Raw genomic sequence first — 12,218 nt, 5'->3', positions numbered from 1 at the left:
GTACTTATTACGTTCCCTACTGGGCTAGGGGAACCAAAGGGAAGCAACACAAACCACAATGGAAGTTTTAAGTGGTTTTATTATAACTATAGTCGTGGAACAAAATAATAAGGCATATAGCTTGGCACAAACAAAGGGCCAAATACTGTTGCCTAATAGTCAACAAAAGGAGAACTCCAAAAGAGAGTTATATAGGTAGTACACGTCAGAGAATAATACACAAAAGGAAAACAAAACCTCACTTCTAAAGTGGTATAAATAACGAAAAGGGCTGTGCAAAAATACAGCTGCTTGTAATCAACAGGCGCTAACCGCTAAGCTAACCTGGATTCTACTCACACAATTGATACGGCAATATCTTACGAAGTACAGAAGCACAGATTTAACACGCTGTTAAACAGTATCGCTTTAACACACAACACCACAGCATTACGTCAACCAACAAGTAAATACACCACGAGGCTAGAGGCGTCTGTCCCACATCACGGAGCCTCCCGAATGATCTCCGTCCCTGGCCTTTGTTCTCCTCCCCCGGAAGCCGGCAGGGATTGGATGACGTCGATCCAATCACCTTTTCGGATGATACGAGGGCGGGACAGCCAATGACATCGTGGCAACCTTACAGCTCATTTACACACACACACACACACACACACACACACACACACACACACACACACACACACACACACACACACACACACACACACACACACACACACACACACACACACACACACACACACACACACACACACACACACACACACACACACACACACACACACACACACACACACCAGAGTTAAGAGGACCAGGAAGGCAGCAGCCGTAACAGTACTTAACCCCAAATAAAAGAACCCAATAACGAGAGTTGTTAAATAATAGTGAAGTCACCCGATCGGCAGCTCTGCCCGATAACAATAACTCATCTCTCTCACGTTTTCTTTTTGAGCTTTGCCAAAAGCCACTGTGTCAAGTGTCCTACTTGGGTTGCCGTCCGGAGTTGTCCAATATGGTGGACTATCTCCCACATGCGCACTGCAGATCGGGCAGAACTCTCGATCGGGTAGTGACAGTGGGCTGTCGGCCAAAGGCTGTCGGCAAAATAAATCACTCTGATTGGCTGTTCAGCTAGCGAATCAGTGCATGAGAAGCGAAACGGAAGTGAGGAACCCAAACAAACTATTAAGAAGGCAAATCTGAGATTTCATTTAACTCCAGCTCTCGACTCAGGTTCGGGAAAGCCCCGTGAGCTTCTCGCTGTAGAGTGAAAATGGAACGCACACGCTATTAGTTGTTTGTTTATATCACGCAGTCTGTTCTTCTTCTCTCGGTTATCACGCAGTCTGTCTTCCGGTTGTTGCCTCTTTTGAATGACGAATACACACTACCGCCGCCTGCTGGTAAGGAGAGTTATTGCCACTCACGCATGCGGAGTTCGTACGTGCTTCTTGGCCGTCGGCTGAAGTCTTTGCGGTGTGTTCCAGTGCGACACATGGCCGAGACGCAGAGACGTGAGGCGACACAACAGTCGGGGTCCGTCTGTGTCAGTTATTTGGTGTCAGCTTGGTGTGTCCGGGCCTTAACAGCTTATTTAGGTACATTTAGTCTTTGTGGGCCAGGTTTGGACTATTTTAAACTCATTCAGTTTTCTGACAATAGAAAAAAAAACTAGAACAACGATATAGTGAATTTGGCAGATAGCAGGAGGTGTACCAGGCTCTCTTCAGTGTTTTCAAAGACCAGTCACAGGGCAACTACAGCCATTTCTTCTTCTTCTTCTTCTTTAAATACACAAACAAAACTATATGTCCATATTAACCAAGAATGCAGCACAGCTGTCCTCATTAACCTCCTGTCTGTCCACTAGAGATGGCAAATCCGGATCATTTTATGGACTCGTAGTCTTCTGAGTCAATCATTGAAGAGATCCGGATCATTTGAGTCATTTGAGTCATATGAGTCAGCATGACCAAGACTGTAGAAATCCTACCGGTGAAACCGAAAAGTTGTTGCATTTAACCAGCATATTAAACTAACGTTACATTAACCTCCGCTACACAGTGTCTTTTGCTTTAATAAAACGTGTGTGTGTGTGTGTGCATTTTAAAAAATAAGTGTTTTGCATTATATGTATATAGTTATTTTAATATGTTCCTGTACTTAAGCTAATTTTGCACAATTGTGTTTTCATTTAATAATAATAATAATAATAATTGTATAATTACATTTTATATATTCTAACTGTTTTGCAATTTTCTATCATTTGTTTCTTTTTGTGTGCCATGTTCAAAATAAACGAGTTTCCAAGTAAGATCCTTATTGGAAATGCAGATATTATTACAGGAGACTGTTGCACAACATGACCATTTTGTTAGAAGTCTACACTGAAACTTAATTTAGAGCCGGAAAAATCGCGGGATCCGTGAATCCAGGTCAATGATCGAGAGAGACCAGTAGCCTACGAGGACTCAGAGCCGTAACATATAGCAGGCAGCAGATCCAGAGATCCAGCAGACTCGTCCCCATGCACGAATCTACAGCAGACTCAGCCCCTCCTCCGGCTCGCACGGCTCCCGCGAGTCCCACGGCTCCCTCGACGAGTCGCAGCAGACTCAGAGATTTGCGGACTCACGGCTCACTCACGGCTCACGGCTCACTCACGGCTCACGGCTCACTCACGGCTCCCGCGAGTCCAACGACTCACGGCTCACGGGACTCTCGCGGGAGCCGGAGGAGGGGCTGAATTTGCTGTTGATTCGTGCATGGCGACGAGTCTGCTGGATCTCTGGATACAACAACGTTGTAATGTGATTGTACACGTTATAAAGAGAGTAAAGAGTGACGCAATTTATAGTTTTAATTGTTACGTCACATCAGGTGTAGGACTCAAAGGACTCGGGTTAATCGAGAGGGAGACTCGTCACGACCGGCTCATTACTAGGATCCGGGTTAATGATCCGGATGAATCATGACTCGCCCATCTCTACTGTCCACTTCAGTTAAAGAAGAGATTTCGCTTTTTCATTTTGTCCATGTGTCTCACCGTTAGATGGGGGCTCGACCAATTAACATAGAAAAGCTGATGTTGTCGCAAATAATTTGAACACTCAAAACAGTCGCTACACGTAAACGGGTAGCACAAAAACCCCTTGCTGTGTTAATAACCTCAGATGATCATGAGGTCTTTTGAATGCACCCTCTTCAACCCTTTAGATAATCCTTCCAGTGTTTGTGTTTTCGTGGGCCAAAAAAAATAGCAGCCAGCAGGCACTTAAGATGTACTGGTTCATTAAATGAAATAATCAATGGTCGTTAAGCGCTGAATGTCCCACTGTAACCTCCTTCAATAGATCATATGTATTGATTATCTGATTGTAGAGGTGTCGGCAGCGTGTTGCTTTAAATGACATTTCAATGATTAAGAGGACGGACGGATAGTTTGAATAACACATGCTGGTTTGTGTGTGTGTACAGGTTTGAGAGCGCGGTGCACATCAGTAAGCTGCAGGACCTGGTGAACCGCAGTAAGCTGGCCCGCTGCAGAGGGAGGTTCGTCTGTCCGGTCATCCTCTACAACGGCAAGGTACTGCTCTCCTCACTCAGTGTTCCTGCTGCCGATTACTGTAATCATTATGAGGGCTGCACAATTAACTGAAATTGAAAGTGTAGTAGTCAAATTGCGGAAGGCGCAATATTTGTATAGGCAAAATATATGTGTAAATATTATTCTAAATGAAAGATTCTGGAGCTGCAGAGTCCCGGCCTGCAAATCATATTCCACAGACTTCCTTAAATATCTTTAATTGGTACAGATCCTATTGAAAAATAAAATAATTATATTTAATACAATGATGCAAAAATGATCAACCCCTGTATATCGTTAATCATATTGCAATTGTAAGTTCAATGTAAAAACATTACGTGTGACAATTTTTCACTTTAATTTTTTCAGCTGCAACCCAAGTGTGGCCTTAGGAGCCATAAAAGATCAAATAAAAACATATTTAAAGTGTTAAACTGGCGTGTTTTCATATCTTATAATCCCCTACCGTGTACATTACAGCCTGTGAGAATGTTAGCGCATGGCTCAAGAATCCGACACAGATAAATGAATATATGATGATATAAAAAGTGCGGCACTGAAATATGAATAGTAACCTATTTACTGTTTTTAATGATGTTCTTTTGATTTGCCTAACTAAGAAGAAACTTCCAGTGTCCTTGCTTCTCATGTTGAAATGAGCAGATTTTCCCTTCCTCTTTTCTGTATGATTAGGCGACACGTTGTGAATTATTGTAACACCATGCTAGTATGTGTCATACAGTCAGTAAATATTGTTCTTTCTGCAGCATATCTGCCGGTCGTCCACTCTGGCAGGATGGGGGGAACTGTATGGACGCACAGGCTACAACTACATCTTCTCGGGTACACACACACATGCATACACAATGTTTAAATTAAGATTAGCCAAAGCAGAGGAAGTTGTAATACATATTTTCCATGGGGGAGGTTGCAGTTCCTCTTGTGCTTTCTGAAGCTGCAGCTGCTGTCTAACCCATAAAGAACACACATAAAGAATTGTGTCTTTCAGCCACATACTGTAGTATTAAATATAATGACAACAGAAATAAACCAAACATTGACTTTGAACGATTGTCTCTCTTCCCCCCTCTGACATTCAGAAATGTAAAACGCCATAGTATGTCCAGTTGTGGTTAAGGAGCTAAAATACGGTTCTTTTAAAGTATCACTTATTTGTTTGACTTGTTGGCCATAATTTTCATCTTTTTCAAAAACAGTTTTCTGGGAATGCTTTGATATCAGACACAGAGGGGGTCAAACAATCAGACGCTTATCAAAACTTGAAAACTGGAAAAAGAAACTTAATACCATCCCCCACGTTTCTGTCAAAATGGTGCTAACAGACCAGGGTTTCACTTTGGCCCTGTAATATGTAATACAAAGTAAGTAAGGGATATTACTGGCTTTTCCGGTGCACTCACTTTCAGTGTGACCTCGAGTAACTCGCTTTAGATCAACTAAACATCACAAAACAGTAAAAAGTCAAGATATCCTAGAAAACATGGAAACATCATTAAATGTTTGGTTTAACCAACAGTCCAACAACCAAAACATTCAAGTCACCCGTATGTAATGCCAAAAAAAGCAAACCAATCTTAGATTTAAGAACAGGAACCATCAGATGACTAACATCCTGAGTCAGCTGTCGCGTCTTCTCACCGAATGGTTGGCTGAGTTTGAAACTGCTCGTGTTCCTGAGGGACTTGTTACAATGTGGTAAGCCCTCAGCAGTTACTCCGATGATCAGTACATGGGTTTGGAAAAAGCAACGGAAATAGGTTTCATTAGTTAGCACAGAGCAGCCACTTATTTTAGTCGTTGCTAGTTTCAAAAGGCTTTAAACTCTCATCATATCTGGGGTTCATCCAGATAATAGACCTGTTGAATGTCAGCAGTCCAGCTCCTTGTCTTTACGTGAACAGACCATCTGGACTTCCTTTCTGTAATACTTCGGACATGGCCATTTTGGCTAATCAAGTTGGAAGAGGAAGATTGCAGACCTAGTTTCTCTCTGGGCTTGTATATGACTTTCCTTCATTTGGCAGATGCATTTGTCTAAACACTCTCCATAAGTGCATTCAAGTTTCATAAGAACAATAGCTCAATGTCAGAAGTGCATCCTTCGCTTACAAAACCCCTTAAGAGTGTGCAGAGTGAGTCAGTGAACCCAGAACACACAGCCCTGCTGGACGAGGATCAGTTATGCTCATCTGCTGAAGAGGATTACTATATTCCAAGTGATCAAAACATATATTTGATGCAAGAGCCTCTGCCTGTTTCCAACACATTAGGTCCCCATTACCCTTTTGAAGTTGCCTAGCAGCGCTGTGAATGGTATTATGTTTAAAGACTGAACTTGTTCTGACCCTAAAACAACCCAGACATCCCAATCTATTTGACAATAAATTCATTAGGGCTGCACCACTGATCAAAATGTTGCAATATGGATGACTGCAGTATTCAAATTGCAGGAGGTGCAATATTTGTTACAGGCAAAATACTGTTAGTGTAAATACAATTCTGAATCAAGGATTGTGGTGCTGCATGTCCCGGCCTCGAGTCCTGTTCGATGCACCTCAAATATCTTTGTTTGATACAGATATTTAGAAAATCCAACTGTGATCCAAGTTTTATATATATATATATATATATAAAAAACACATTGAGGATATTGACGCAAAAACATCCAACCCCTCAAATATCATGAATATATTTGCAATTGCTGTCATTCAAAATAATCGCAATTGGTTATTTTTTTCAAATGGTGCAGCCCTAATAATAATTGTAAGTTTGAGTGATTTCCAGTTTGTGTCATTGGCTTGACTTTGACCTCCTGTATGCTTCTGTTCTTCAGGGGGCACTGATGACACGTGGACAGAGTCTGAGGAGGTCCCAGAGGATGACAGTGCAGTCAGGTAATCACATGTCTCTCTGGGAGCGAATCACTGACAACAAAAACCAGCCCGATGAATGCTGCCGGAAAGACTTCTCATCTACCCAGAGAAAATCAGTTTTCTAATGAATCTTTCTCTCCTCGTATACTTCCCTCCTCCTCAGGAACGGGGACTCGCAGCTCTTTGACAAAGTCCGAGGCCACGACATTAAGCTGCTACGCTACCTCTCAGTCCGCTACATCTGTGACCTGATGGTGGAGAACAAGAAGGTCAAGTTTGGCCTAAAGTAAGGAACACCACTGGCTACTCTCTCTCTCTCTCTCTGGCTGTCCTTGCCTCCTCTGCATGTTGTAGAAAGACACTTCATGACAGACTACAGACTCAGTCCCTCTGTGCTGGCTCGATGTTTCTGCACATTGAGCTTTAAATTCACACTGGCTGTATACAGTGTGCTGTGATTGTGTGTAATCTTCAGATTTGCTCTCATTGTATCTTGCTCTGTATACAGACAGAGCTTGGTACTCATTGTTGCAGGGTTCTTGGTATTTTAAAGGCTAATCCACTGTAGCTGTTGATCAGCTGTTACATGTGGAAAATATTTAGCTGGTAGTATTGCTCACACATTTATTGACTAAAAATGTATGGAGAATGGTCAGAAGAGCAGTGAAAATACTTGGGAAAACGAAAGAAAGATGTAAGGAATGGCGAGAAACAATAGAGGCGAAGTCCCGCCCATCTACTTCCGGTCCATGGGACCTTATTTGGGCAAAAGTATGTATTGAAGTCAATGGAGAGAGAAAACGTATCTTTCGATCCGTTTGAATTGTGCCACGAATTGATGTTTGTCAATCTTAATAAATAATTTCCATGTGAAAAAAGTCACAGTTTGTCGTAAAACTGTTGAAATATAAGACTATGAAAAATACGCAACTAGAAAGACTCCGAATCCCGGTCCCGCATGCTGGCTCTTACAGAACCGACTAACTCCCCTTGTGTGTATGTACAGCTCTCAACATGCCCAGACTTGTAGTGATTTTCACCTCTTTTAATACTTTCCGCCTCATTCTGACGGAAAGAAGTGAAATGTTCCAACGTGACGGCCGTCCTGGTGTGTGGTGCGAGACGGGAGATGTAGTTCATTGAGCGGTTTCACACTAAAAAAAAGTGTTACTTCACCGTTTTACGACACATTTGTATTTTTTTGACTTGCAAAATTATCTTTTAAATTGACAAACATCATATGTGTAATTCGTGGCACAATTAAAACGATTCATTGATTTCAATACATAATTTTTCCAAAATGGGGTCCCATGGAGCTCCCCCGGAAAGGGAGGGACTTCGCCTCTCTATATGAACATTTGACTGACCTGAAGCCCATTTTAAAAACCTCAGGAATCATCAAGATACAAAGATGGATGCTCCCAAGCCATCAAACCAAGCAGAACTGCGTGCATCTTCCTCCAGGAGCAGAATAGTCTAGCCAAGTTGCACACATGAAAGCTGTGATGTCAGGTTAACCCACTACATATTGATTCATAAACTCTTCCTTAGTTATAACAATAATATTGTGATTTTTTTTTTGCATTATTATTATTCAAGGTCTGAAACCAGTGGATATATTTTGGTTAGTTGACCAGTTTTTATTTTCTAAATGCCAATATTATTATTAGGAAATTTGCTGAAAAATTGTCGGTAGTTAATTTTGCAGTTGTCTCTTAGTTTTTCCCGACCTATACGTACAGTGGGGCAAAAAAGTATTTAGTCAGCCACCAATTGTGCAAGTTCTCCCACTTAAAAAGATGAGAGAGGCCTGTAATTTTCATCCTAGGTATACCTCAACTATGAGAGACAGAATGAGAAAAAAAAATCCAGAAAATCACATTCACTTTCAACTCCCTCCAAAGATTTTCTATGGGGTTGAGATCTGGAGACTGGCTAGGCCACTCCAGGACCTTGAAATGCTTCTTACGAAGCCACTCCTTCGTTGCCTGGGCGGTGTGTTTGGGATCATTGTCATGCTGAAAGACCCAGCCACGTTTCATCTTCAATGCCCTTGCTGATGGAAGGAGGTTGTCACTCAAAATCTCACGATACATGGCCCCATTCATTCTTTCCTTTACACGGATCAGTCGTCCTGGTCCCTTTGCAGAAAACAGCCCCAAAGCATGATGTTTCCACCCCCATGTTTCACAGTAGGTATGGTGTTCTTTGGATGCAACTCAGCATTCTTTCTCCTCCAAACACGTCAAGTTGAGTTTTTACCAAAAAGTTCTATTTTGGTTTCATCTGACCATATGACATTCTCCCAATCCTCTTCTGGATCATCTGCTCTCTAGCAAACTTCAGACGGGCCTGGACATGTACTGGCTTAAGCAGGGGGACACGTGTGGCACTGCAGGATTTGAGTCCCTGGCGGCGTACTGTGTTACTGATGGTAGCCTTTGTTACTTTGGTCCCAGCTCTCTGCAGGTCATTGACTAGGTCCCCCCGTGTGGTTCTGGATCTTTGCTCACCGTTCTTGTGATCATTTTGACCCCACGGGGTGAGATCTTGCGTGGAGCCCCAGATCGAGGGAGATTATCAGTGGTCTTGTATGTCTTCCATTTTCTAATAATTGCTCCCACAGTTGATTTCTTCACACCAAGCTGCTTACCTATTGCAGATGCAGTCTTCCCAGCCTGGTGCAGGTCTACCATTTTGTTTCTGGTGTCCTTTGACAGCTCTTTGGTCTTGGCCATAGTGGAGTTTGGAGTGTGGACTGTTTGAGGTTGTGGACAGGTGTCTTTTATACTGATAACGAGTTCAAACAGGTGCCATTAATACAGTTAACAAGTGGAGGACAGAGGAGGCTCTTAAAGAAGAAGTTACAGGTCTGTGAGAGGCAGACATCTTGTTTGTTTGGAGGTGACCAAATACTTATTTTACCGAGGAATTTACCAATTAATTCATTAAAAATCCTACAATGTGATTTCCTGGATTCTTTCCCCCCATTCTGTCTCTCATAGTTGAAGTGTACCAGGATGAACATTACAGGCCTCTCATCTTTTTAAGTGGGAGAACTTGCACAATTGCTGGCTGACTAAATACTTGTTTGCCCTACTGTATATGAATGACTATTTCAAGAAAACACTAACATTAAGGCTGAAACCTTAGCTTAGTGCATATGGGTTAAAATACGTATAGATTCTGCTGTAGCTTAGTAGTAGGAGTGTACAACTCATCAAAATTATATTGCAAAATAGACTAGTCCAATGTTCAAATCGCAGTAGGCACAATACTTGTTAAAGGCTAAATATGTATTTAAATACCATTTTAAATGAAGTATTGAGGAGCTGTATAGATATTGTCATGGCCTGGCTCTCGGCCATAACAAAAAGCGTGGGAAGGACAAGAATATGTATAGGAAAAGGTGTTTATTTGGCAAAACTCAATGTGGCCAAAAAACAAACAAACAAGGGCAAGGCAAAAAAGAATAAGCGACGCTGCTCTCCGAGGTCCGGTCCTCTGGGGGGAGAGCGATCGAGGCTCTGGCTCAGGCCTCTTAATCCTCCGGTGCCAGCCGTCAGGTGTCCTCAATCAGTGAATCAGGTGTCCTCAAGCAGAGGAGGAACATAAAAGGGCCATACACACCACAGGAGACCTCAAAGCAGGGGTCGTCACAATATCCAGACGTACTTAACAGAACAGATTTGTTTGCACAGATCCTCATTAAAAAAATCACACCATGATCATTGAATGTATTTTTCAATGATGAATGAGAATATTGATGCAAAATGGTCATGCCCTCCTATATCGCTTTCATAATATTGGTCAAAATAAACGCAATTGGTTAATTTGTCCAAATCATGCAGACCGAACGATAAGCCATTTTGGCCTAACAAAGGTATTATATGGAAGTGTTGTCTCTTCATATACTGCAGTGCCCATGGATGCTCACCTTGTTTCTCCCCTGCAGTGTGACGTCCTCTGAGAAGGCGGACAAGGCCCAGCGCTATGCAGACTTCACCCTGCTCTCTGTGCCTTACCCAGGTAAACTACCTTCACTTCGCTCACTCACTTCACTAAAGACTGAACAATAAATTGTCCTGTCAAATACTGTTTATCAGCAGATATTAGTTTAATGCAGAGACAAATAACTTACAGTAGCTGTGTGCCAAGTAATAAGACTACTAGAAGGCCTCTATAATAAGAAAATAAAACAAATCCTGCACATTTCCACGCATACAAGAAAGGAGAAGAAATGACGCAAACTGTCAACATTGCCTCATGATCATATGATTTTAACGAATCCAAAGCCATTGTTAAAATGACTGTCAAATGCCTTCTTTAGGAAACCAATCATATCTGACTCAACACAATTTTGAAAGACATGGAACAGGATTCATTCGAACAGTTCTGTGTGCAGAAAGTCTTCTTGCATCAGAGAAAATAGTAGTTGGCATCAGCTATACCTCAAAGTTACAAAGTAGACTGTTTATCATTTGGATTTTAAAGAACAGGGCCACATTCTGTAGCCTCAGTTTAACTCCTGACCAAGTGTGCTGAATGTGTTTCTTTTTTAGGGTGTGAGTTTTTTAAGGACTACAAAGACAGAGACTACACAGCGGAGGGTCTGGTGTTCAACTGGAATCAGGTACAGAGAGCAGAGTGTGTTCTCTGACTGTACTGTAGCTCGGCTCTGATTTATTCACCTGATGACTCTGTGTCTCCACTCTCAGGACTATGTGGACGCTCCTTTGACAATCCCACTGGGCTTTACTCAGAACTTGAACATTGACTGGACTCGATACCAGGTTACTCTTCTTCTAATGTGTTCACTCTGTTGCATCCACTCTACCAGCTGTAACTCACTTCTTTAATCTTGTATTTGTGGTGTGTGAGTGCCACCTGTTGTCCATCCTGTAAAGTGCTTTAGTCATGCTTCACATCCAGTAAAAAGTCCCAGTGCAGCGCTTTAAACCTCACTGACTCAAACACACATTGTTCAAACCCACACAACTTGAAGTCAGCACCCCAAAAAATATCATATGTAAGGCTGAACTTTGGGGAAGTGTATACAACGATAGACGACCACAAATAACCGTTGGACTTGTGTTAGGATAAGGGCTGTCAAGCAATTAAAAGGGAATCTAATGAATTGCCTGTTTTGTGATGAATGCATCTAAATCATGCTGGCGGTGTTATTCAACACTAGGCAACGTCAGTATAATAATCCATTCACAAAGCATAAAATAATATTTAAACATGCTTTTAATTTGAATAAATTATCCAAGTTAACAGGATGATTTGACAGCTCTATTTGTAATTAGGGGTAAAACAAGCTGACAGAATATAACAGCAATTTTTCTTCTTATGTCAAAGATATTCACTTGTTTATAATTTCTTATTGTTATGTTTTCATTCTATATTATATAACATTATATAATTAATTTACAAGATTCTTCCATTAAGACTTTATCTTCTTTTTATCACATGTATTGTCTTTTGTTTGCTTGTGCTTCTCTCAGTCGTGGGACCTGGTGGAGCAGACCCAGAACTACCTGAAGATGCTGCTCCACATCATCAACAGTGATGGTGGGTACTGTTTCTGATGTAGTATTAGCTTTAGGATTGTAACTGTCATGGGATAAAAATGAGAACATTTGAACTAATGCATGATTTCATTATTGTTTTTTTCTATAGATTATTAGTTAAGACAATGAATAATAAAAGCCACATTTTAAGCGAGCAGAAAC

The 12,218-nt window shown here is 41.6% G+C and overlaps 1 protein-coding gene across 2 annotated transcripts in view; it reads left to right on the top strand.

The window, feature by feature from the left end:
- mtmr14 (myotubularin related protein 14) overlaps window positions 1-12,218 on the top strand; it is a 40,755-nt gene that overhangs the window by 6,003 nt on the left and 22,534 nt on the right. For both annotated transcript variants that reach the window (XM_034082149.2, XM_034082150.1), the window contains exons 3-10: window positions 3,481-3,589; window positions 4,357-4,432; window positions 6,444-6,504; window positions 6,647-6,769; window positions 10,439-10,512; window positions 11,046-11,116; window positions 11,202-11,276; window positions 11,991-12,057. In XM_034082149.2, the coding sequence (XP_033938040.1) occupies window positions 3,481-3,589; window positions 4,357-4,432; window positions 6,444-6,504; window positions 6,647-6,769; window positions 10,439-10,512; window positions 11,046-11,116; window positions 11,202-11,276; window positions 11,991-12,057 (656 nt within the window). The remainder of the gene's footprint in view (window positions 1-3,480; window positions 3,590-4,356; window positions 4,433-6,443; window positions 6,505-6,646; window positions 6,770-10,438; window positions 10,513-11,045; window positions 11,117-11,201; window positions 11,277-11,990; window positions 12,058-12,218) is intronic.

This window comes from Pseudochaenichthys georgianus, chromosome 5, assembly GCF_902827115.2.
Source record: "Pseudochaenichthys georgianus chromosome 5, fPseGeo1.2, whole genome shotgun sequence".
In the NCBI taxonomy this organism is placed as follows: domain Eukaryota; kingdom Metazoa; phylum Chordata; class Actinopteri; order Perciformes; family Channichthyidae; genus Pseudochaenichthys; species Pseudochaenichthys georgianus.
Note: the sequence above shows the minus strand (reverse complement) of the source record. Positions and strands in the feature narration are given on the sequence as shown.